This window comes from Dysidea avara, chromosome 2 (assembly GCF_963678975.1).
Source record: "Dysidea avara chromosome 2, odDysAvar1.4, whole genome shotgun sequence".
Taxonomy (NCBI): Eukaryota; Metazoa; Porifera; class Demospongiae; order Dictyoceratida; family Dysideidae; genus Dysidea; species Dysidea avara.
Genome location: NC_089273.1, coordinates 13915537 through 13941399, shown reverse-complemented (window position 1 = coordinate 13941399; position 25863 = coordinate 13915537). Strand labels below are relative to the sequence as shown.

General features: G+C 36.5%; 1 protein-coding gene and 1 long non-coding RNA gene across 2 annotated transcripts; one reads left to right on the top strand and one right to left on the bottom strand.

The window, feature by feature from the left end:
* The first annotated feature begins 3499 nt into the window (after positions 1 to 3499).
* On the top strand, positions 3500 to 21677 carry LOC136247834 (uncharacterized). Its single transcript, XM_066039656.1, has 5 exons — positions 3500 to 3603; positions 3655 to 3723; positions 12923 to 13126; positions 20010 to 20084; positions 21367 to 21677. Exons 1-5 carry the CDS (start codon positions 3561 to 3563, stop codon positions 21675 to 21677), a joined length of 702 nt encoding a protein of 233 aa, XP_065895728.1. The 5' UTR covers positions 3500 to 3560.
* Positions 5468 to 5892, bottom strand: LOC136244273 (uncharacterized). The gene is made up of 3 exons (XR_010695139.1): positions 5767 to 5892; positions 5645 to 5718; positions 5468 to 5588 (listed from the first exon to the last, which is right to left on the bottom strand). It is a non-coding gene; the product is annotated as an uncharacterized lncRNA (long non-coding RNA).
* Positions 21678 to 25863: the final 4186 nt, after the last annotated feature.

Sequence of the window (25863 nt, the reverse complement as noted above, 5' to 3'; positions counted from 1 at the left end):
CCTTAAAACCTTCCTTAAACTGATCAGCTATGTATATACTGGTAGCATTAAAGCTACAGTGTAACCTCAGATATCCGGACCCCACTTATATATCCAGATTCTCGGTTAATTAAATGATGGAAATAACTGCTCTATTAGTGTAGTGACTCTTCTATTAGGGTAATTGATAATAATAATTAATTTAAAAAATATATATATATTTTTGCAATTTTAAGGTTATTTATACACAGTTTCAGAGATGTGGACTTTTCAGACTTATGGACCATGGGTCACCACCCCTAGTTCCAAGGGCTTCAGAAAACTGTGGTTCCAATGTATATACATAGCTGATCAGTTTATAACTGCTCATTATTCATTTGAATTACTATACCTTACTTATTTGTAAATAAGTATTTTACATGAATTTTATATATTAGAGATATTAGCAAAACTATTAGGGTTACGGGATACTGTAAACCCCACATGTACACTATCAATCATTTTTCATGATTAGGGGTTTGATTTTTTTAATGCATTGTTATCAAATATTTATGCATTCTTGACTTCTCATTAATCGACATGGATGGAATTCAAATGTTGTTATGGAAACATGAGTTGTCCCTATGCCAATTAGTGAAAACTATGAACCAAAAATCAGACCAATAAAGAAACATGAGAACTTACTAAGAATTCTAAGATTTGAAGAACATCACTTGTGAGGGACTGACAAGAGGATTTGTGAATAATGTGTATAGTTGCTGAAATATGACTACAATATGGCCTAAAGCAAGACACTGTGGTCACAAAATTGATTTTTAAATTGATATCACAAGCACTAGAAACATTATTTCTAACAAATGGCTCCGTCAGGACCTAGACAAGAAGCCAAACTAGTAGACTGTTTATACAAAATGTTAACAACTTGTTTGACAGTCCTGATTTTTGGTTCGGGAAAATATCGCCATTAGTCAGCAAAACTACGCATGCGCTTACAGGTGCGCCAGTTGCTAAGTGTGTTGTTTCTATGTTATCTTGTACTGATAGGTGTGTTTTCTTGTACCTTGTACCTGTCCAGTCAGTACGCTATGATTCTCCCAACAATTTAAGCCTGTTACCAGCTGATACACAACACAACAACACCAAGCCCGCCTTAATTACGTAATAAAATTTTTGTTTGACAGTTGCTCAGTATCCCGTAACCTTAAACATTAACAGTGTGGCTTGCTGTCTTTAATACTGTAGCTATTGACTTTCAACTATGACACATTAAGCATTAAAGAATATGGCTAAATTTATAATCTAGTGCTGCTAACGATCAAGATATTCTAATAGAGCAGTCATGTAAAATTATGTGAATAATAAAACATTGTTCACTGTAAATCGTACAAAAAATTTTTACATGAAACTACAAAATTACAACAGCTATGCACATGCAGTGATGTATTAGATATTTCATGTTCCCCTCATTGTTGTACAACCACAGGATAAACTAGTATACACATGGATAATGAAGAAGACACCATTATGGTGGAATACCATCCTAACACTGGTACAAGTCATCCATCAAGTCATTTAACTAGTAAGAACCATGGTATGATAACTATTATATTATGTAAAATTTCAGATTAAAAAAAAAAATGCATTTGTCTACTTAATATCAACATGCAAATGTCATGGGCAATATCTGCACAATAAATATTATGATCCACGCAAAAAAAAAAAAAAAACAGCCAAGATGTGAAAAATTGATGTGACCATATAAAGTCTGAGTGGATATTTTTTTGAAAATCAAAGGAGGTGGCCAAGAAATGGCTGCAAATATGTTAATATTAATACGTAAATTTTAAGAATGCACTCAGGCATTACTAAAATTAATATTATTAGCATTAGCATCATTGCTGCCATTTCTTGGCTGCCAACTTTGATTTCACAACTTTTTTCACCCAGGATTTTTAAGGCCACACCACCATGGAAAAAGTTTGATCCTTTTAACTAATAAATGCTCATAAGCTCCTTGGATATTCATCAGAATCATAGCAAACTTGGAACATGAATTTGCCTTTATAAGCTCTTCATTTGTGCCAAAGATCGAGGCAATTGAGTTACATATTTGTGTTTTATAGCAATTTTGCAAAGTGTGCGAAAATAAATTGAATCCCTCATGACCCCCATGGCTTAAGAAGAAAAAAACAAAGAAATTAAATCAAAAGTTTGAATGCCCATATCTCAAACATGGCTGATGCAAATTTAATTATATTTGCTGTGTGACCTACCCTACTTGGTGGACAACTACTGTATAATGCAAATGGCGTACTTTGGAGAAGGGGCCAGGAAGATATGGAAAATGCTGTTTTCTTTCTTCTGTCATCATACTCACAGTGTGGAGTGCCAGCTTTCTTGTCCGCACAACACACTACTGTGCATCTTGATCATAGTGTCGCATGCCAGCTTTCTTGGCCGTATGACACACTACTGTGTGTCTTGTTATTGTACGTATACAGTATGATGGTGCTGGATTATGAAGATTTGAAGGTGTGGATCTTCCCACCAAAAGTATTGACCAAAGATCAGACTTCACAAACACTTGGCAAAGTGTTGGTTAGGAAAATAGTAAATCAAACTGCCTTTGAAACTGAAAATGCTTCCGATAAATTTCTATGGAAATTGTAAAGCAAACGTTTTTCATTGAATAAAACTGTTTTGTTAACTAACTAACTGATTTACATACTAGCTGCCTAACTAACATATATGCATATACAACATGAGGTGCTTTATCCTTGACTATGTTCCACTTGTTGTACAGTGTTACATCAAGACACATGATGGTGTATCATGTGGCCCAAGAAGCCAGCATGTCACACCGTGGGTATATTGACAGGAAGAAAGAAAATGTCATTTTCACACCTTTGTATCTCAGTGATCCCTTATCCTATTGAAACCAAACTTTCTGTAGAGTTTCCCTCTAGTTAAGGGAGTCCATGTTCCAAATTCTAAAGTCCACACATTCCACTTGGTCTTGACACTAAATTCACGTTATTAAAACAGAATATTTGCATTCTGTAATTGTATATACATATTATAAGTTCAATGAAATGATAATCTAAAATGCATGGCTATAATTATAATTTAAAGTACTAAGTTATGATTCTAAAACATTTTATTGAAATAGAAGTAGGTGAATCTTATGTGCTTTGAGGACCAGTCACATATGCATACATTTCACTCTCATGTTTGTCTATCATAGTCATCAGTACACCAGATTGTTTGTGTGGGCCACAAGTGATTGATAAGATTATGAGAAAACCTGGTAAGATCAAAATTATAATTGACCTGTTGTAATATTCCCTTTAACAGAGTTTTCATTTCTGATCAGATACTACAACTTGTTGTATCAGAGTTTAATACCTAACTGTAAACTGACCGTTAAAACTCTAAAACAACATTTAGAAATTCCTAGTGATGTGGAGAGTTCTATTTTCAATGAAGAAAGCTCAAGAATCAGATGTCAGAGGATTATCAATCTTCTATTAGTTCAGTTAGACACTACAAGAGATTACAAACATTTCTGCTACTTGTTTAACATGATATCAGTAATGAATGATCTTCCTAATAAACTGAAGACAGGTATGATTGTTGTAAAAATATGCAATGTATATCATTCTATAACATTCGTAGAATTTCACCACACTCCATACTGGGATGATGACATCATACAACATCATTATCATACCACTGATGAACATTGTGAGTTGACTATATACTAAGCATAGGGAGATTCAAGAATTAACGTTATATGTAGTTCCAACTTTGACTCTTACAGTCAGAACAATAAAAGTTTCAATCAATAATCTCATATCATACCATAATTAGCTTTTTCATTATAAAATAATTGTCTGCAAAAAAATTATGAAATTTTTACGCATAAATTTTTTTGCACAATTAGCTAAAAAAAGTTTCCAAGCATTAACTATGTAGCTAACTGCCTTTAGCCAATACTATAGCTATTGACTTTCAACTAAGACACATCAAGCTTGTATCAAGGAATGCTATAACTCTTTCCAGTGCTGCAAAAGAACAAGATAATCTAATAGATTAGTCATGCACTTAAATTTTCATTCAGTGTGAATCATGGCAAAATATAAAAATATGCATGAAAACAAAGCAATTTTACTAATGAAGACATCAAGATACATTTTTGATAAGTATTGGAACTTAAGAATTCGGCGGCATCGACACTACCTGATGGTGTTACTATTGCCAGGCGTTCAACAACGTCCTTGGCAAATGACTTTGGGGACATAGGCTTCTTCTTGGGGGTCTCACTGATGATATCTGCAGACACATCCAGGAGACTACTGTCCATGTCTTCAATAGTGCTTGTTATGTTGTCGTGTCATTATTGGAGAAATGAAACGATTTGTCAGAACTAATTTGAAACTTGACACGTTCTTGGAGTTTAAGAAAAAACATAGAATCAATCTATTAAAGAGAGGGTACTCACATAAAGTCATTCATCAGCAAATGAATAGAGTTAAGTTCTCAAATAGATCTCAAGAGCTTAAGTCACATTGCAAGGTTGGAATTTCTAACAGAATAGCCTTCATTACAAGGTTTTCTAAAGTAGCACCTAAGGTTATGGGAATCATTAAAAAGTACTGGCCGAACATACAATGGACCAATTGCTTTAAAAATAATGTTATCCCATTTCCATTCCTCACATTTAGGAAAAATCGCAATCTAAGGTCTCACTTAGTCAGAGCTAAATTAAATGGAGTTGACTGTGATGAGAACTCTCCCCCTCCTATTAAAATGGAAATTAAATAGGCCTCTGTTTATGGTGTATTTTACTTGAACAGATGTAACAACTGTTAGACACTACCCTTACAAACACAAAATAGTGAGATTAACTTGTATCTTTTAATCATATGATTCTATTTTATTCACCCACTAACCTATAAATTAAATCTTGTGCACTATAAAGTACATATGGTTAACACACGCATACAATAAAACATACCTTTTTTATAATAGCAACCACTTTATTCGTCGCGCTTTTCATCATCACTTTGATCTCAGTTGAATGATATGAAACAACGGTAGACTAGATACACGTGATTTCACCAGTCACGTGAATATACACAGTATCTTTCCCTCAAGCCACTGACTAAAATTTTTTTAAATCCACAAACTCTCATTGGCCACCCTAGCACATTTGCATAGTTACGCTTTGAACAACCGTTTAAGCTGTTTTATTTTGAACCAAGACTCTTACGAGACAAGCACCTTTATATCAAACTACCAAGCTTCGTATCCTCCTGAAGAGGTGTAGTGAATAAAAGTTTTATCTTATCGTAAACTTCCTTCCCCTGTTAGCATTCTACAAAGACCACTCGCTTTGTCGAAATAAATTATTTATTGTATCGCCGCTGGAAACCCCTTGGATAACCCCTTCCTAACCACAAATATATGCACGCTGCCGCTTAATTCAAGGTATTCTACAAACATAATTTTTATTTCAACACTTTTCAACATACTTTATTTATTTATTTTTTATCACCAGTTCTCCAACTTAAAGTCATCGTAGAGACTAGCTACTTTCCCCAAGCCCACTAAAAACAAATTTGGGTAACATGACAAGGTAAGCAATAAATTTATTTCCACTGACCTTAACATTATACATACAGCTCCATACGTTCTATTCTTCATTCTTGTGACCTAAGAACATGTCACCTGAGGAAGCTGTCAAAAGCAGAAGTGCATTGTGACTAGTATTAAGTTCTTAGTTACCTGACTATTGACAATAATATTGTCAGAGTCTCCTGGAATTCTGAACAACGTCACAGAGTTCCGTCTACCATCTTCTCTCTCACCAATCACCTCTTAACACATATCTTAACTTACTACAGCATTAAAATTAAACATTTTATTATTTACATTCTTCTCTCCACCACATAAGTAGCACTATTGAAGACATGGACAGTAGTCTCCTGGATGTGTCTGCAAATATCATCGGTGAGACCCCCAAGAAGAAACCTATGTTCCCGAAGTCATTTGCCAAGGACGTTGTTGAACGCCTGGCAATAGTAACACCATCAGGTAGAGTTGATGCCGCCGAATTCTTAAGTTCCAATACATATAAAAATTTCAGTACAATCATCCCATCCTTTTCAGAATATAATATTATTATAAGCCCTAACAAGTCAATGTTGTGCTATTTCTAAAACCAGGTGCCCATGCAGTTAGTATTGTAGCTAAATGGGTATTTAATCAACCACATATATAATTTAGTTGCTATATGCTTCAGCTGGATCAATTAGATTTACAAATACTGTAATTTAGCATATTGATTTCATAATTTTTGTAATTTGGTAATTACATTGCTAAGGAAGCACGACTTAGTTTTATAGTGTATCTGTCATGTTTTTTCTTGTGAATTGTTTAGGGAAAGTCTTGAGGCTGCCCCTCATTTTTGTTTGCATAAGTATGGGACATTCCTCCTTTCTCTCAAAGGGATCCTTTATTTCTGGTAGCCTGCAAAACCAGATGGTGGACCAGACCCTTTTTAGTGTTAGTGTTTATAGCTAATCTCTATTGATAAGCTCCTGCACTGAAACAATGGTCTGGCTATGTGAGACTAGGTACCAGCTGCAGCTTAAAAAGTACATTGGTGAAGTGAGTTGCTGAAAAAGTTATGAATTTCACAAGGGAGTAAAGCAACTGAAAGATGGTGTACTCGAAAGGCATAATTAAACATACATATAAGGATTCTCCATTGTATGCTGGTTTCTTTGTTCCACAAAACCATTTACACTTTAATGAGAGATTATAAGCACCCACACTGAAGTAGGTCTGGTACACTTTCAATAGGCCAGTTGTGACAGCACCTCTATCAGTATCTAAGTAAACAATACACTAATCACATAGTGATTTACTTTTCCATACATTAGTCCCTATAGTAGGAGTGCAATTAATCCCAAATCGAATGGTTTATTAATTTAATGTGACCAGATCTGCAAAAAGGAGTCTTATAGCCTTTCCAATTGCATGTACTTAGCAATTCATTACTTGCCTTGTGAGTATATATGGTACCATCCTGAAATTTGGTCACTCTACAATCCATCATTGTACTATTCCTGGATGTAATTTAAGACAATTGGTTAAACACATGATTGGTTATGATTCATCAAACTTGGAAATTTGGAAAAACTATAAGACCCATTTTTGCAGATCCAGTCATATTTCTGTAATTGCACTGTAAAGTAGCCAATTAAATAACAGAATCACAGAAGCCTTTGATTTGCAACAGATGGTGATATTTAGTATGGCCAATCAGAATTGCTGACAAATAAAATCTTTTAAGTGCAACAACAATAATGATATTGTCGTATCTGCCCAGTTTTACTGCATGCATTATAAGGATAATAATGCTCTTATCTCAAACTACATAACAATAGAATACATGGTATAGACACTATAATTATTTATACTCCTAAAGAAACCCTAAACAGCATGTTTACAAGCTTAGGTACAAGCTGCAATAACAAGTCCATAAAGAGTGTGTTTACCTATTAGTATATGTGATTGATTTTTTGGAAATGTTCCAAATTACACATTTGTAGTTTCAAGATAAACAGTTTTAAAGAATTCAAGTCTGCATAACTTACCAAGGATAGCAAGCACGCGTATGAAATTTACACATCAGGTGCATCAATCTATTACCTTTCAGATCACTTCCAGTACCTGTATATAGCTGCTTGTCGCTAAATAAGATAGAAAATCTGAGCAGTTGGACAAGCAAAGTAGTATCACAAGTACTCACAAAGAGGAGGAGGGTGTGTGGTAGAGTGGGCAAGAGATAGATTTAAAAATGAAGGAAGACCATAATTGAAGTCCAGACACACAATTACAAGGCTGTGCTGGCTTCATAGTGGCTGGTATGCAGTAAAATCAACAGAAAAATTATTTGGCCAACATCCATCCATGATCCACCAATAACCCACTGATTCTTGCCAAGCCAAGGCCTGACACCACCATTCAAGCTCTTCACACCATCCAGAAAAGACATCTGTTAAAACCAGTTTCGTGTAGTTCGAGGGTCAAAACTATACTATGTGATTAGTAGGCAATCACACACATTTTCGTGAAATTATGGATTAATTGTACTTGTCACAGCCAAAATTGCACTCGGCTTCGTTTCGTGCAACTTTGACTGATACTCATACAGTTATTTCCTAATTGTTCTCAAATGTGTGTGATTACCTATACTAACCTGATACACCCCTGTGCTGAAATAGTGGTCTGGCTATATGGCACCATCTATGCATGAACAAACTGCCTCAAAGCAAAAGCTTACCTACCAGGAAGGTTTATACTGGTTCTGTGTAGGCTTAATTTCTCACATACAGGCTGCTTTTAGCATAAAACATTTTGCTCACATAAGTACAGAAATGCAACAACAAAAAATGTACATCAAGACACACGATAGTGTGTCGTGCGGCCCAAGAAGCCGGCGCGCCACACCGTGAGTATATTAACAAGAAGAAAGAAAACGCAATTTTCACACCTATGTAGCTCTGTGATCCCTTATTCGATTGGAATCAAATTTTCTAGAGAGGTGCTGGCCAGCAAGGGGAGTCTACACACCAAATTTGAAGAAAATCGCTCCAGCCATTTCCGAGATACGAGTTAACAAAATTTCGTTTTAATTTCTTCGTTTTTCTTCTTCTACTTCTTCATTTCGCACATTTCGCAAAATCCGCCATAAAACACGAATGCGTGCTCGGATCGGACTGAAATTTGGCACACTTAAAGGGCTCATTAAGGCGGATCTTTGTACCAACTTTGGTAGGAATCCGATGAATATTCACGGAGTTATGACCGATTATTTGCGTAAAATAAGGTCGAAGGTCTGTCACGCCTACAGGGTAAACCCCTTGGAGGAATCAGTTGAAAATTGATATGTAGATGGAGCAACCGTCGTAGGAGTGCCGTTTTGTGGTTTGAAAGGAATAGGAATAAAAGCCATGGAGATATGACACAAAACCCAACCTGTGTCAAAATTACGCGATCGATTTTTATGAATAAAAAAACTATTAGTTTTCGTGTCTACCAGGCAAACCGCTTAGAGCAACGAGCTGAAAATCAGTATGTAACTGGAATAATCATCATGGAAAGTTCTTGCAGTAGTACAGAAGAATCGGATTACAAATCACTGAGTTATGATTCGAAAGGCAACTACGTGCAGCAAATGCGAGATCGAGATACTCTAATAGAACAGTCACCCTAATAAAGCATTCAGCTGCATGTATAATTTACTCAGTTATATTACATTGCAAGTTATTCTGTAGGGAATTCAGCTACAAACAAGTCACCCTGTAGTCAGATCAGCTAGAAGAAGGTACCTAATAGAGAGTTCAGCTACAAAGAAGCCATCACGTAGAGAGTTCAGCTGAAATAAATCACCCTGTAGAGAATTCAGCTACAAACAAATTTCCCTGTAGAGAGATCAGCTAGAAGAAGTTACCTTGTAGAGAGTTCAGTTACAAAGAAACAATCATGAAAAGAGTTTAGATGCAAACAAATCACCCAGTACTCAGAAAGTTCCGCTATGAACAGATCACACTATAGAGAGTTCAGTTAGAAACAAGTCATCCTGTAGAGAGATCAGCTAGAAGAAGTCACATTGTAGAGAGTTCAGTTACAAAGAAACAATCATGCAAAGAGTTTAGCTGCAAACAAATCACCCAGTAAAAAGTTCCGCTATGAACAGATCACACTGTAGAGAGTTCAGTTAGAAACAAGTCATCCTGTAGATAGATCAGCTAGAAGAAGTCACTTTGTAGAGAGTTCAGCTACAAAGAAACCACCATGTAAGAGAGTTCAGCTGCAAACAAATCACCTGTAGAGAGTTCAGCTAGGAACAAGTCACCCTGTACAGAGATCAGCTAGAAACAAGTCATCCTGTAGAGAGTTCAGCTATAAGAAGTTACATTGTAGAGAGTTCAGCTACAAACAAATCACCCTGTAGATAGTTCAGCTAGAAACAAGTCACCCTGTAGAGAGATCAGCTAGAAACAAGTCACCCGTAGAGAGTTCAGCTAGAAGAAGTTACATTGTAGAGAGTTCAGCTACAAAGAAACTACCATGTAGAGAGTTCAGCAGCAAACAAATCGCCCTGTAGAGAATTCAGCTACAAACAAATCATCCTGTAGAAAGATAAGCTAGAAGAAGTTACCTTGTAGAGAGTTCAGCTAGAAACAAATCACCCTGTAGAGGGTTCAACTACAAACAAGTCACCCTGTAGAGAGTCAGCTAGAATAAGTTACATTGTAGAGAGCTCAGCTACAAGAAACTACCATGTAGAGAGTTCAGCAGCAAACAAATTGCCCTGTAGAGAATTCAGCTACAGACAAATCACCTTCTAGAAAGATCAGCTAGAAGAAGTTACCTTGTAGAGAGTTCAGCTACAAAGAAACCAGAGTTCAGCTGCAAACAAATCACCTGTAGAGAGTTCAGCTAGAAACAAGTCACCCTGTAGAGAGATCAGCTAGAAACAAGTCACCCTGTAGAGAGTTCAGCTAGAAGAAGTTACATTGTAGAGAGTTCAGCTACAAAGAAACTACCATGTACAGAGTTCAGCTGCAAACAAATTGACCTGTAGAGAATTCAGCTACAAACAAATCACCCTGTAGAAAGATCAGCTAGAAGAAGTTACCTTGTAGAGAATTCAGCTACAAACAAATCACCCTGTAGAGAGTTCAGCTAGAAACAAGTTACACTGTAGAGACATCAGCTAGAAACAAGCGACCCGTAGAGAGTTCAGTTACACTGTAGAGAGTTCAGCAGTTTAGCTGCAAACAAATCGCCCTGTAGAGAATTCAGCTACAAACAAATCACCCTGTGGAAAGATCAGCTAGAAGAAGTTACCTTGTAGAGAGTTCAGCTACAAACAAACCACCCTGTAGAGAGTTCAGCTACAAACAAGTCATCCGGTAGAGAGATCAGCTAGAAGGGTCACCTTGCAGAGAGGTCAGCTACAAAAAAATCACCCTGCTTCATCTTTTCTTCTTCCTGTAGTAAAGAAAAAATGACAGGTTAAAAAGCCCTAAAGCCGGCCATAGGCCGGCTTTGGGGTATACAAATACAAAAAGAAGTGAAATCTAATCCAAAACAGCCAAGCTGTAAAAAAAGAGTGCGGCCCTGAGAAAGGCTATGGTGAAAAAAGATGTGAAATCCAAGGTGGCGGCCAAGAAATGGCTGTGATGGTAGGTTAATGGTAAAAATTTTAATAACGACAATTCAGGTGAATTTTGTGAAGCGGCACAAAATTCACCTGAATTGTCGATATTAAAATTTTTACCATTAACCTACCATCACAGCCATTTCTTGGCCGCCACCTTGGATTTCACATCTTTTTTCACCATAGCCTTTCTCAGGGCCGCACTCTTTTTTTACAGCTTGGCTGTTTTGGATTAGATACATACTATACATACATACATACGTACGTACGTACGTACGTACATACATACATACATACATACATACATACATACATACATACATACATACATACATACATACATACATACATACATACATACATACATGAAACACACACACGTTTTATCAGAAAACACTCATTCAACTGCTTAAATGGTTATCTGACACTCATTGTCTTTTTAGTGATAGTACCTGGCCTAAAAATGCTACAGTAGCTACGTACCTAAGCTAACAATATCCATTGAGCAACAATAACCAAAATAGCCAGAAGTCACACATGACCTACAGTACAAAGTGATGTATGCATACCACTATAACAAAGTAGAGGAGTACTGCATATAGAACTGCGTGTATAATGCTGCCAAGCGTTGTGAATGGATATATATATAATGATTATTAATTTTCAGTGTACTGTAAATGATGATGTGGCATTCCTCAAACTAATCCAGTTACATATCAAGTGATTACTTTTGAGAGTCAGAGCAATCATCACATACTCAATGGTAGAGTTGTTATCCTGTTAGCAAATTCAAAGCTGGTTAACTGGTTTCTGTGCAATGGTATGCAACATGCCTGCTGGAAGCCTTAGAGTGATACCAAAGTGACCATCAACATCCTGCTTTACAATAACAGTTATTGCAATCACATATTTACAAATGCTTTACCTGCTACAAACACTGGACTGGACTACTGGACTGTTTTCTTTTTTAGTTTTAGATTACATTTTTCAACACTTTTGCTAGGCACATTAGCCATTACACTTTTTCAGCACACTTGTTCTAGTCATAACTGCTTGAATGTGAATGTGACATGTCCCAAGATTATTGCATTAGTTATATGGTATTGGTGATATATTAGTTTCCCTGTTGAAATTTCATGTAATTTTTAGACATGCCTCCTTGGTGCCCTCTCTACCAATCATTCAATTTTGCAGATAAGAATGAAGTACTATTGTGCAAAACCCTCGGGGAAATTGAATCAACATATTTATGGATTACATAAGATTAAACAAATTCATAATGATTAGGTTATATTATACAGTAGATCTTTTTGTACTGTACCTGTTACAGTATACAAAAAATGTTTGTTCTATTAGAGTATTTGCATGATAATCCTAGTGCATATCAGTCTCTTCAGTGACTTTTCAGCTCCATCCAGATTTTAAAATGCATGGAAGTGAAGCTTGGCTGTGCACAAGTTAACCAACTGAGAGTAGCTTTCAATGCACTATGACCCCTCTCTTTTTGCCAAACACTGTTTTTAAAGATTGTTAAATCAGAAGGTGTCCGAGTGAATCACTTGAACCCCCTTCTGTAGTTGTGGCCCTGAAAAGTAAACACTGCATCTTCATGCAACAAATTGTTCTATTCTTTCATTCTGCTGAGGGACTTATAGCAGTAAATACTTATAAATTGTTCAACAGTCATGTCTCATTCATTTACAGATCCTACTCATACAGCTCACCCATCAAGACTGATCACATCAAACAGTGTTAACCAGTTAGACAATTATGCAGTAGACAATATCATTATCCAATGTGTTGATGATGGACCATCAGATGGCAGAACAGACAACTACTCCGTTAGTAGCCACCATCAGGTTATTGGGAGAAGAAGATGTAGACCTGTAACTACTACTAATATTAAGAGTAAGTGATACAGTACATGTTTACAATATTATTTTGTTATGTACTGTTCACTAACATGTAAATACCACAGCTTGGTATTAAGAAGATTTTAAAAATCTTCACTTGCAACAATTATGCAATTTTTTTCATGAAACATTTCAGGTAGCTAACTAACTATACTTAAAGAGAATACAGTGCCTTGCAGCAAATATTGACTATGTAGCTTACTACCTTTAATACTGTAGCTATTTGTTTTCATCATCATACAGTGTGATCAAGACACACGGTAATATGTCGTGTGGCCCAAGAAGCCGGCACGCCACACCATGAGTGTATTTACAGAAAGAAAGAAAATACGATTTTCACACCTTTGTAGATCCATGATCCCTTATCCGATTCGAACTATTTTCACTATAGAGGTGCTTGCCAGATAGGCCACGCCACATACCAAATTCAAAGGAAATCTCCCTAGCAGTTTCTGAGATATGAGTGGCTAAAGTTTCATTTTAATTTCTTCATGTTTTTGTTCACTGTAGGGGGGCTATGGGGACTTCAATTTCTTTTCGCACACTTTGCAAAAATTGCTATAAAACACAAACTTGTAACTCCATTGTATCGATACTTGGCACAAGTAAAGAGCATATAAAGGTACATTCGCGTAACAAGTTTGCTATGAATCTGATAAAAAATCCAATGAGCTATGAGCATTTATTCATGTAAAAAAGATGAAACTTTTGTCACGGCTACAAGATAAACTGAGTAGAGGAATAACTAGAAAATTTGTGTGTACATAGGCTGATCATCATAGGCTGATCATCTTTTGGTGGTTAGAAGAGCAACAGACTTACAGTTACAAAGTTATAAAGCGAAAACCAAGCAAGTATAAAATCGTGGGATCGAGATACTCTAATAGAGCAGTCACTGGGGGAACAATAAGGTACATAAAAAATGTCGGAAAAATTAACTGATTATGACCAGAGTTTGAACCAAGGACCTCCATATCTAACACCTGCATTCTCAACCACTAAACCACTGCTAACTCGGCTGATCACTTCACTTAATTTCTACCTTATAAATGAAAATTCTAGCTTAATAAGTAAAACTGATCTACCAATAAAAAATCTAGATTGTTCTAGAACATTCTATGTGTGTTCTATTAGATGATTTCAGCAAAAGCAAAAACATGCACTCTATTAGAGCATTAGCACCATATTATTGTTGCAACACTTTGAGGCTCAATCTAGTAGCTATTTCATCAAATCAGAGCGATTTTCTTATCGATTAGTGGTATAATTGTAGTATTAACTTAGTTTCGCCCCCAAGCAGTCTGCGAGCAGACTAGTATGACCAACTCGTGCCAATCATCATCATTATAATCATCATAAGTGCTAAGCAAAATTTGTGATACAACAACCTGGAAATCATATCCCAGTAAAAAGGTGCAGGATTTGGTTTTTGAAAATACAAAAAGAAGTGAAATCCACTCAAAAACAGCCAAGCTGTAAAAAATAGTGCGGCCCTCAAAAGCCTGGGTGAAAAAAGTTGTGAGATCAAAGGTGGCGGCCAAGAAATGGCTGCAATGATGTTAATGCTAATAAATTTTAATAATGGCTGTATGCATTATTAAAATTTATTAGCATTAACATCATTGCAGCCATTTCTTGGCTGCCACCTTTGATTTCACAACTTTTTTCACCCAGGCTTTTGAGGGCCGCACTCTTTTTTTACAGCTTGGCTGTTTTTGAGTGGATAGTATAATGTGTAGGGACCACAAAGGAGTAGGCGTGGCCCATGAAATGACATCACCCAAAATCCAGCCTCAATTTTCCCTGACGACAATGCGGCAGTATTCGTTAGGCAAAACAAGTTTTCAGATCAACCAGAAATGCTTTCAACAAGTTGCTACAGAATTCAAAAAAAAATTATTTAGCTAATGGAATTTTCTACTGACTTACTGAATAACTGACTGATGTCTTCAGACAAGCGTAACTCCACAACGGCTAAGGCTACAGGCTTGATTTTTTACTGTTCGACTTCGCTTCAGCCTGAGAGGTGCCTTTTGGCATACCGCAGTATGCACAATGCATTCTTCATGAAATTACCAGTGCCCTTCTTTGTGTCCCATTCATCTTTGATGACAGCAAAAAGTGTCGATTTGGCGGTAGCATGTGATGGCTTCCCTTCATAATGGAAATCATCCATGTTTTCCATAGTGGCTATTTTGATTGCAGAGGTGCTTTTCGAATAGTTCTTGATCCATACTGCTGTGTAATGGGTTAAACAAAACCAACAACGAAGCGTAATGGATGCTTCACTTTTCAGACGATCATTGATATAACTGGGTCACTATTTCTTTTCTTTAAGTATGTGTGGATTGTAGAGGTACTTTGCAAACAGTTCTTGATTCAAAGTGCTGTGTAATGGGTTGAACATAGCTGACAACGGAGCGTAATGGATACATCACTCAGTTTTCAGATGATAATTGGGCGCGCGGCATCATTTTCAGATTCAGTATACATGGGTTCACCAGTCATAATAATTTATATGTGACAGCATTTGAGAAAACCAGGCTTCTACGTGCATCCAATTCTTTGAATTTAATTATTAGTAACTTGACAACTCAATACACTATTGACCTACAATTTTCACACAATGCTTTCATTGCATTATGGAATAATAGGTCCAAATTCGAAACTGATAGCATACTCACACACTGAAATATGATCCTTCAAAGTCATAAATTTGGATGTGTGTGGAAGCCTGGTTTTGTCAAATCTGGCCATATATTTACAAAAAAAGTTAACAAAAAACATACATGTAGTACAGTAGCGGTATAACACTTCTTATTGTTTTGCTGCAATTTGATATCGTGCACTACTCCAACTTGTTTCAGTACTTTTTATCGATGTGTTATGGTCCCTACTCTAGTTGAAAATTCCAATTTTTTGGTGTACTTGTAATAACTAGAAACATATCAATTATTAATGAATGTAGCTAAATCATACACACCATCAGTGCTGCAAAAGATTGAGGTTTTCTGATAGAGCAATCTTATAAAATATACTTTGGTCAATGTGCAGTAAATCACATGAAAACAGGTACAGAAATCAAGATACATGGTAGTGTGTTGTGTGGCCCAAGAAACTGCTGTACCACACTTGAAAGAATGAACACTAAATTATTTCTTGTACATGTAGCTCTGTGCTGCTTGAATGAAATATGACAATTTATGCTGCAGAAACGCCCTTCACCTTCAGTAGTCTGTGTACCAAATTTGAGCAAAATTGGGTTTTACACTCTCTTTAAATTGATGTCTTCCAAACCACAATTAATTTGAGGATTGACAGATAAACTATCTACATAGCAATTTTCAGCTTCTTCCCATAAGCAGTTTGCCCTGTAGGCATAACAATATATTGGTATAGACTATTTTTGCGATAATTATAAATGTTAATAACAATGCGACTGCTTATCGTATTCAGATCTAAGTGTACAAAAGGACAAAGAAAGAAAACAAAACTATCTTTGGAATGCCCTGGCATTCTGTGATCAAGATAATTATATAAACAAATGAAATTATTGCTTGCCATGCGTATAGGGTAAACTGCTTAAAGGAACTAGCCAAAAACTAATATATATATATATATATATATATATATATATATGTAGATCAATCATCATGGTGCATGTGGATAGCTGTTTCATGTGTGTAACAAGCCACATGTGTAGTCACGTGTATACTGGACAAGGTGCATGCACATGTTTTAATTCCATGTGGAAAACACACCACACATGTGTTTGTGAAGTTACTAAGCCCCGGCCTATTATGCCCAAAATTTTAAATATTATGCTTTTGAGCATTGCTCAAAAATTAATCCTATTATGCTCAAAATTGTGCTTTCAAAATCAAAGAGTATGCTCTAGGACTGACTGTTTTATTAGAGTATAATTTATTAGTGTTTTCTGAGAGTAAGTGACTGCTCTATTAGAGTATTTCAATCTTATTTTTGCAAAGTGTGAATAATCAACAAACAAATGGTTTAATAAGTTGTATTATGTGTTTTTAAATGTGAAATTCACTAATAATACTATTGGCAGTGTTTATTTGCATTCTTTCAGGCACTCGTATTCCACATTTTAATTAAAATTTCAAGTATCATCCCTATTACGCTGGTATTATGCTTTGTCACCTATTATGCTTTAAATTATTCCAGCATAACCAGCCGGGACCTAGAAGTCTTGAGTAGTGCTGTACTATTAGTGGAGTAAATATGTGTAGCTACGCTTATGAAATGACTGTATGGCCTGACCCTGCCCCTAAATAATCAGAGCATACCGTGACCATAACCTTTAATAATCTAGCTACCATCAGCTGTGGTTTTGCTGTAGAAAACTAACCATGGCAAACCACACCTCTCAATATATTGCATAGCTCACATGAGACAAATTGGATGCTCTACTAATTAAAAGCAGTCACAGCCATACATGTATAACTATTCTATAACAAAAACGCTAACAACCTAGTAAAATGAAGTAGGGTTGTAGTAGGAGTTATGAATAATGGTAGCTATTATAGCTATGTGGGAAAATCCCTGCTTTGGCATTGAACAGATGGTAGGGATTTTCCCACATGGCTATGTTGTAATATCTGCCATCACTCATATTTCTTGTTTCACTACTTTTATTGCATGCTGGAATTCTATTCCATTCTAAAATTAATATTTTTTGATCAAACAATACAGTAGTACTATCTATGTGGGGATGTGTGCTGCCTAAAGACAATCCTACAGACATCTTATGGAATGAAGATCACCTTGACCAGATCTGCGAAAACCCAACATAATAGTGCAAGCCTAAATTTTAATGTTGATTGCAATGGGTAAAATATTTGTGTAATTGAAAGAAATCTTAAACTTTTTAATGCTTTGTAATTGTGAAGAAAGATAAAAACCTGAATATTATCGTATTTGCCAACTTAAGAGGAGTTTGAAAATCTTTGTTTTACTGCAGTAGACTAAAGGATACGTGAGTTATGGGTGTTAGTTTACATCACATCAAATCGATTGTTTGCGATCAATATTTCTCATCTCTGTGTGTAGTGAAGAAAGGTGGTATAAGGAAAAACGTGCCCAGTAATGGACTCCCAAATTCATGGCAAATGCGATGGTACAAGTTGCAACTCTATATGCATTGTGTTTGTAAGTTACAGCCATTTTTGTAAGTACCTGTAATTTACTTTCCCAATACACCTGTACTTGCTGTACATAATTAATGATAAACTGATTTTAGTTTTATTGAGAAGAAAAATTTGTCAGCAGTTAGACTCAGTCAGGCGTCTGCCAAATGGGGGTTGCAACCCTTTGAGCCCCGCAGATCTGCCCTTGCACTAACTGCTTCTCTTCCTCACTTCATCATTATCCAGACTGGAGTTACTATTACCATGTAAACAAAGTCAATAAATTAACTTGATGAACTTCCAAGTGAATGCAGTTTAGCAATAATAATAATGTGGTGTGTTATACATTTAGCTAATTGGTAATGATTTCTGACTACTTGCACATATATACCCGTATATAGTGCTGCTATTACTGTTTTTGCTATTTTGTAGGGCTGTAACTCTAAAAGTTTTAGGCATGCAAGGCTGAAAATTGGCTAGAGCATACATTATAGGCTAAGTAGAATATAAAGTGACCGGGCCTGCAAAAACAGGGCATGTGGGCACAAACTATATCCCATCACTCTACAGATCATACCTCAGTACTGGAAAAGTATATTTCCATTCTGTAACTTGCATCATGATGCCAATTAAATGCTTACTAAGTGCTGAAATGTGCAGTGCCATAGCATAACTGTGCAAAAAGTTATGAGTGCTGAAAGTGTGAAAAAGTAGTCAAAAATCATGTGCCCACATGCCCTATTTTCGCAGGCCCAGTCACTAATAATAAACAATTTGAAATAATACATCATTATGTTGGGTTTTTGCAGATCCGGTCACCATTACAGAATATGTAATATTAATCCATCTGACATTAAATATATCATTAAAATGAATTTACAGATGGTTGGATATAGAATTTAAAAAAACAACAACAAACAAACCATTGAAACTCAAAATTTCCATTTTCCAGCCTGCCTGCCTGACCAGAGTTGCAAGGCTGGAAGCCAAACGAAGCAATGTATGGTCACCATTTTACACCACATAACAAACTCTCCAGTGGCACGTGCCTTTTGGGGTTCCCAAAAGTGTGTGCCCTATGTATTTTGTCTTTCCTTTTAATTGGTCATCATCTTATTCATGCAATGAGACCATATCGAGGTGTTGATTTTCCCTATCAACACTTTCCTTGAACAGCATATTTCAAAGCATTTACACTAGCTAGATACCTGTAGCTTCATGACAGGTTCAAACCACACCCATTAACAATATTGGTTGATTAATGATAATCAAGCATGGAGACCACACCTCTTAACAATCTATTTACTCAATCATGATGACCACACATCCTCATTGCTGGACTGGCTGTATTCATAAATGCTAGCACAGTGAAAATATGAAATAGTGACATGCCCCAGGCTGACTTGAGATACTCTAATACAGCAGTTACTCTAATAGAACAGTGAAATGTGTACAGCTACATGCTATGACAAAATTCTAAACAAACTAGTGGCCCGAGGACTCACATGCGTATAATTTTTTTGTTTTGTTTGTTCAATGTTCTGGTACATATTTCATCGTTAATGTTGGTTTCTCCCTGTATGAAAATCAGTACAGTGAATTATGGTACAACTTATGCTTCTATGTACAATACATACTATTGTTGGTGAAATGCCATAATAATGTGCATACTTTTTTATGTATGCACTTGCAATAAACCTCATCACATTAACATTACACATTCCACAGATCATCCAGTGAACATGATGGGAACTACTAGAATCAGATCAAGTGTGGACTTGTCATGTCTCATGAACTTGTCAGGTAGGAAAACTGTACAAGTTGTACAGTACATATTTCTAACTATATATACTGTTTATGCTGGTTATACATGTGAATTATGTTCTACAAATTTAGAATAACCTTGTCATTGCAGACCATAATATCTACCTTTCATTTAGCACGATTTTGGTTGTTCGGTTTGATAATAATAAGAGGTTTCACTTGTAAATGGGACTAACATAAAAGCACACAATCATGTTTTAAAGCCAAACCATGTCACCTTCAAATATGTAGGTACAGCAATAGCACCATAATTATGACAACTAATTACCTTATTGAACCTTTTAATCTTTGCAAAAAGCCTTTTCTACAGTATTGCCCAGAGGTAACGTTACAATCCCTCGCGAGTACTCAAATCCAGGCCACGATTTGACACGACACATTACTGGAATACATCACGTGCAAAAGTACGCAGCTACTTGACAAGCTACCCGAGGAGTTTACGTGTTGTGGCTACATGCAGTGACATACCAAAAAAAATGTGGGTCGAAAATTGGCTACACGAGTGTGAACTGCATGTGAGCATAATGTTACCTCTAGGCAGTACTGTAGCTTTAAACTTTCTGCAATGTGTTAAGAAGTGAAGGAAACTTAGGTAGTAAGTGATCACAGCACAACTATTAAATTAAGTTGGACTCTCTTATTATTAGAGTTGTACCGATGATCAGATCGGTAATCGGTAGAAGCCAATAATTAACTGTTTTTACCATAATCAGAAATCGGTTGTAATGAGCTGTGGCCAGCAGATTATTAGTCTATTCAGCTCCAGCAGCTGCAGTACCACTGAAGGGCTGGTATCAAATGCTCTGGTATGTACTTAGGTAATTTGTTTATGTTTTGTGGTAACCACAAAGATAAACAGTGATGGTTCAGGCCCTAGCCCACTTGTCTGACTAGCAACTTTGAGTTGAGGTAAGTGTACAATCTCACAGCATTGGCTTTACTAGCTATACTTTTAGTGGAGTATCCACAAGTGTAATGTGTAGAGACCTACAATCGGTAATCGGTTAACTATTGGTAAAACAGGGTAAAAATATATTGGATATCGGTTTTCCCTAAAAAGTGAGAATTGGTACAACTCTACTTGTTATGCACATGTATACTCTATCCTATATTATTGTTTGAAGATGCATGTTATCCTCACTAAATTTACTGAAAACATCATCTTATAACTGGGACTGGTGTTTATTCAAATGTTGACAAACATACACAATGCATACATACGTGAACATACAGTATTATAGCTTGTATTATTTTTGTACAGACTGGACAATACTGGAAGAAAATTTTTCTCTATTATGTAATTGCTTACCTGATGATTACCAGTCTACACTGGTTAAGTTGAAGAGGTTATCCCAATTATCAAATGATGATCACCAACAACTGAGAACTATGATATCATCATCATCACGTGAAGCCCAACTGGTCAATGAGAAGATTGTCACTTTCCTTATAGTAAAATTATGCTATAATGGAAGTAGTGATAGTCTAGTAGGATTGTGTGATGTGATGGATCGTTTGATTTTGTCTGATCAACCAGCTGGTTGTGTTATATCTGGTATGTATTATATGTGATAGTTATATCATGATCCTGAGATTTACCTGATTTGTACACCCTAGCCTGAGGGCCACAGGTCTAGTGTACATATCAGGCACATCACAAGGACACATGATAAATCTGATATGTACCATGCCAATTGCTGGCTAATAGCCCACAGTGAGCAATTAATCACCCAAGCCATACACCAAATACAGCATGCAAATATAACCATTGAGAGCTGTTACGTAAAACAAGTTAACTTTGTATAGTTTGATGAAACTTTAACAGTACATACGGTAACTAGCATCTAATTTTCCCACTCTCAATCTCAGTCACCACCCAGCTTAATAAACATGCATATACAGTAACTATTAGGAAGTCATGAAGCAAAATGCAAACCTTACATATGTACATGTACATAGCCGTATGAAATACATACAGCAAGACACATTATGGGCACATATTGCAATACCTGATCTATATCCATGATAGTGGGTGGGTTGATAGATTTTGTGTGTGTGTGTGTGTGTGTGTGTGTGTACAGCAAGACCATTCAATCTTCGATAGTATGGTACCTCACGTGCCCTAACTAATTTACAAGCTTCAAATCCCAATAACCAATCTAACGTCATTACACATATGTGGGAGAAAACTGATCTTATTGCCTATATATTAATTTTATAAATATTGAGAAATGCTGGGTATGAGTATTTAGTGTGTTGTAGCTTGCCAATGGTTGAAGCTATGTCTGCCAAATTTTTTCACAATTTGCACAAATTCCTAGTCTTCCAGAGCATCTGCTTTACAAGTAGCCAACAGTTAAATTTCTTGCTGTTTTAGATAGTTTTTAACTTGATGTTGGCTGTACTAGGTGAGCTCCAAAAGGGGTGGGTGGCAGGAGCTGGAGGAGGGGAAACAGGCTGTTATAAAAGTAAAGAGGAAGTTGTAGGGATGAATTAGGCCAAGCTATGGGCCATTCAGGTCTCAAAACTGGCTAAAATAGTAAAGGAAATTTGCAGCACAGGTCTTCATTCAACACAACAGAGCTGTACAGCCACATACAGCCATCCTCAGGCTGATCAGAGCTCCGTTGAGGCTCCAGACCAGATGTACGGATTGCCAATGTGCTTGGGAAAAGCAGCCAGCAAAAACAAACCACTTAAATCTAGCTGATTTTGATGGTGTAATTTGCTAGTGGCTTTGTGTTCTTGGTGAAAAATCAAATAATTTTATGTTGTCATGGAGGATACTGGTTTTCCCAGATACAGTCATACATACAGTATGTCTCTGGTCTATTTCTATGGTGGATCAGTTGGTGGGAATTTTTGTACAGCTAGATCATTCAATCTTTGACGGCATGGCACCTCATGTGACCTGAAACTCGTATACCTAATTTACAAGCTGCGTATGTTCATAACCAATCTAATGCCACTTATAACTTGTTAACTTCAGTGATGCAATCAATTACATTTCATGCTACCGTTATTAAAAAGCATTTGCTTACATGGGAATGGAAAGACAAAACACATACGTACATATGTTTTATAAAAATAAAAATAATAAACAATTTCAGGAAGCCAGGTGCACATCTACAGGCAGCAATGCACAGTTTTAAAATGAATGTTTGAATGGTGATTCACCAGAATTACTGAACATTCAAACTTTACAGTATTTGTCTCAACCATACATCTTATTGTCAACACAATGCACATACATACGGTACACATGACAAAGGCACAGTGTAGCATGATGTTCATTGCTATTATTGTGTATGGAAATAATTATGTTATTGTACAAACTATATGTGCATTTTAATTTTATCTCATTTCCATACAACACATAATGTGATTTTGTGTACATAGTTCTCACTGAAGATACTAACTCAGTTTCAGTGATACCAGTCACTTCATCACTTCAAGGATCATCAGCTGGTTTAGTTGTGAGGTCACTTAGTCTAACCAGTACACCGCAAGTTATATCAACTAGCTCCAGTATGGTTGTCACTCAGTCTAATACTAACAATTATGTTGTTACTAGTACAACTACTCAACTACTAACATGTTCGAAATCTATAACAACTGCAGGTAAGTCTCATTACTGTTGCACTGTTATTATATGTATAAGCCTGTAGGGTAAAATATACTGATCTTTGAATATGTAGATACTCTTGTTGATTGTTAAACCAATATATTAAAATAATTATAGGAACTGATTAATTGGGTTGCATCTAGATTACCTCATGCGAGTTTCTGTCATGAATCTGCAGTTGCTTCCATACCATTAATATTTTTTTGAAATGTTTTTTGATGTTTATTATTAGCTGAATGCACAAAATAATAGTTTAAAACATGATTATAAGTAAATCAAGACACACGATAGTGTGTCGTGCGGCCCAAGAAGCCGGCGCGTCACACCGTGAGTATATTAACAGGAAGAAAGAAAACGCAATTTTCACACCTATGTAGCTCTGTGATCCCTTATCCGATTGGAACCAAATTTTCTAGAGACGTGCCGCCCAGTTAGGGGAGTCTACATACCAAATTTGAAGAAAATCGCTCCAGCCATTTCCGAGATACGAGCGAACAAAATTTCGTTTTAATTTCTTCGTTTTTTTCTTCTTCATCTTCTTCATTTCGCACACTTCGCAAAAATCACCATAAAACACGAATGCGTGCTCGGATTGGGCTGAAATTTGGCACACTTAAAGGGCTCATTAAGGCGGATCTCCGTACCAACTTTGGTAGGATTCCGATGAACATTCACGGAGTTATGACCGATTATTTGCGTAAAATAAGGTCGAAGGTCTGTCACGCCTACAGGGTAAACCCCTCGGAGGAATCAGTTGAAAATTGATACGTAAATGGAGCAACCATCGCAGGAGTGCCTTTTTGTAGTTTGAAAGGAATCGGGATAAAGACCATGGAGATATGACACAAAACCCAACCTGTGTCAAAATTACGCGATCGATTTTTATGAATAAAAAAACTATTAGTATTCGTGTCTACCAGGCAAACCGCTTAGAGCAACGAGCTGAAAATCAGTATGTAGCTGGAATAATCATCATAGAAAGTTCTTGCAGTAGTACAGAAGATTCGCATTACAAATTACTGAGTTATGATTCGAAAGGCAACTAGGTGCAGCAAATGCGAGATCGAGATACTCTAATAGAACAGTCACCCTAATAAAGCATTCAGCTGCATGTATGATTTACTCAATTATATTACATTGCAAGTTATTCTGTAGGGAATTCAGCTACAAACAAGTCACCCTGTAGTCAGATCAGCTAGAAGAAGGTACCTAATAGAGAGTTCAGCTACAAAGAAGCCATCATGTAGAGAGTTCAGCTCAAATTAGAGAGTTCAGTTAGAAACAAGTCATCCTGTAGAGCGATCAGCTAGAAGAAGTTACCTTGTAGAGAGTTCAGTTACGAAGAAACAATCATGCAAAGAGTTTAGCTGCAAACAAACCACCCAGTAGAAAGTTCCGCTATGAACAGATCACACTGTAGAGAGTTCAGTTAGAAACAAGTCATCCTGTAGATAGATCAGCTAGAAGAAGTCACTTTGTAGAGAGTTCAGCTACAAAGAAACCACCATGTAAGAGAGTTCAGCTGCAAACAAATCACCTGTAGAGAGTTCAGCTAGGAACAAGTCACCCTGAACAGAGATCAGCTAGAAACAAGTCATCCTGTAGAGAGTTAAGCTAGAAGAAGTCACATTGTAGAAAGTTCAGCTACAAAGAAACTACCATGTAGAGAGTTCAGCAGCAAACAGATTGCCCTGTAGAGAATTCAGCTACAGACAAATCACCAAGTAGAAAGATCAGCTAGAAGAAGTTACCTTGTAGAGAGTTCAGCTACAAACAAATCACCCTGTAGAGAGTTCAGCTAGAAGAAGTTACATTGTAGAGAGTTCAGTTACAAAGAAACCACCACGTAGAGAGTTCAGCTGCAAACAAATCACCCTATAGAGAATTCAGCTACAAACAAATCACCCTGTAGAAAGTTCAGCTAGAAGAAGTTACATTGTAGAGAGTTCAGTTACAAAGAAACTACCATGTAGAGAGTTCAGCTGCAAACAAACAAATTGCCCTGTAGAGAGTCAGACAAACAAATCACCTTGTAGAAAGATCAGTTAGAAGAAGTCACCTTGTAGAGAGTTTAGCAACAAACAAATCACTCTGTAGAGGGTTTAGCTACAAACAAGTCACCCTGTAGAGAGT

Bases quoted from the DNA above. Each gene is read 5' to 3' on its own strand.
- LOC136247834 (XM_066039656.1), top strand. From the start codon at position 3,561: ATGATATCAGTAATGAATGATCTTCCTAATAAACTGAAGACAG. The intron at 3,604-3,654 runs GTATGATTGTTG...TAACATTCGTAG, and splicing joins TCCTAATAAACTGAAGACAG to AATTTCACCACACTCCATAC. The intron at 13,127-20,009 runs GTAAGTGATACA...CACATTCCACAG, and splicing joins AACTACTACTAATATTAAGA to ATCATCCAGTGAACATGATG.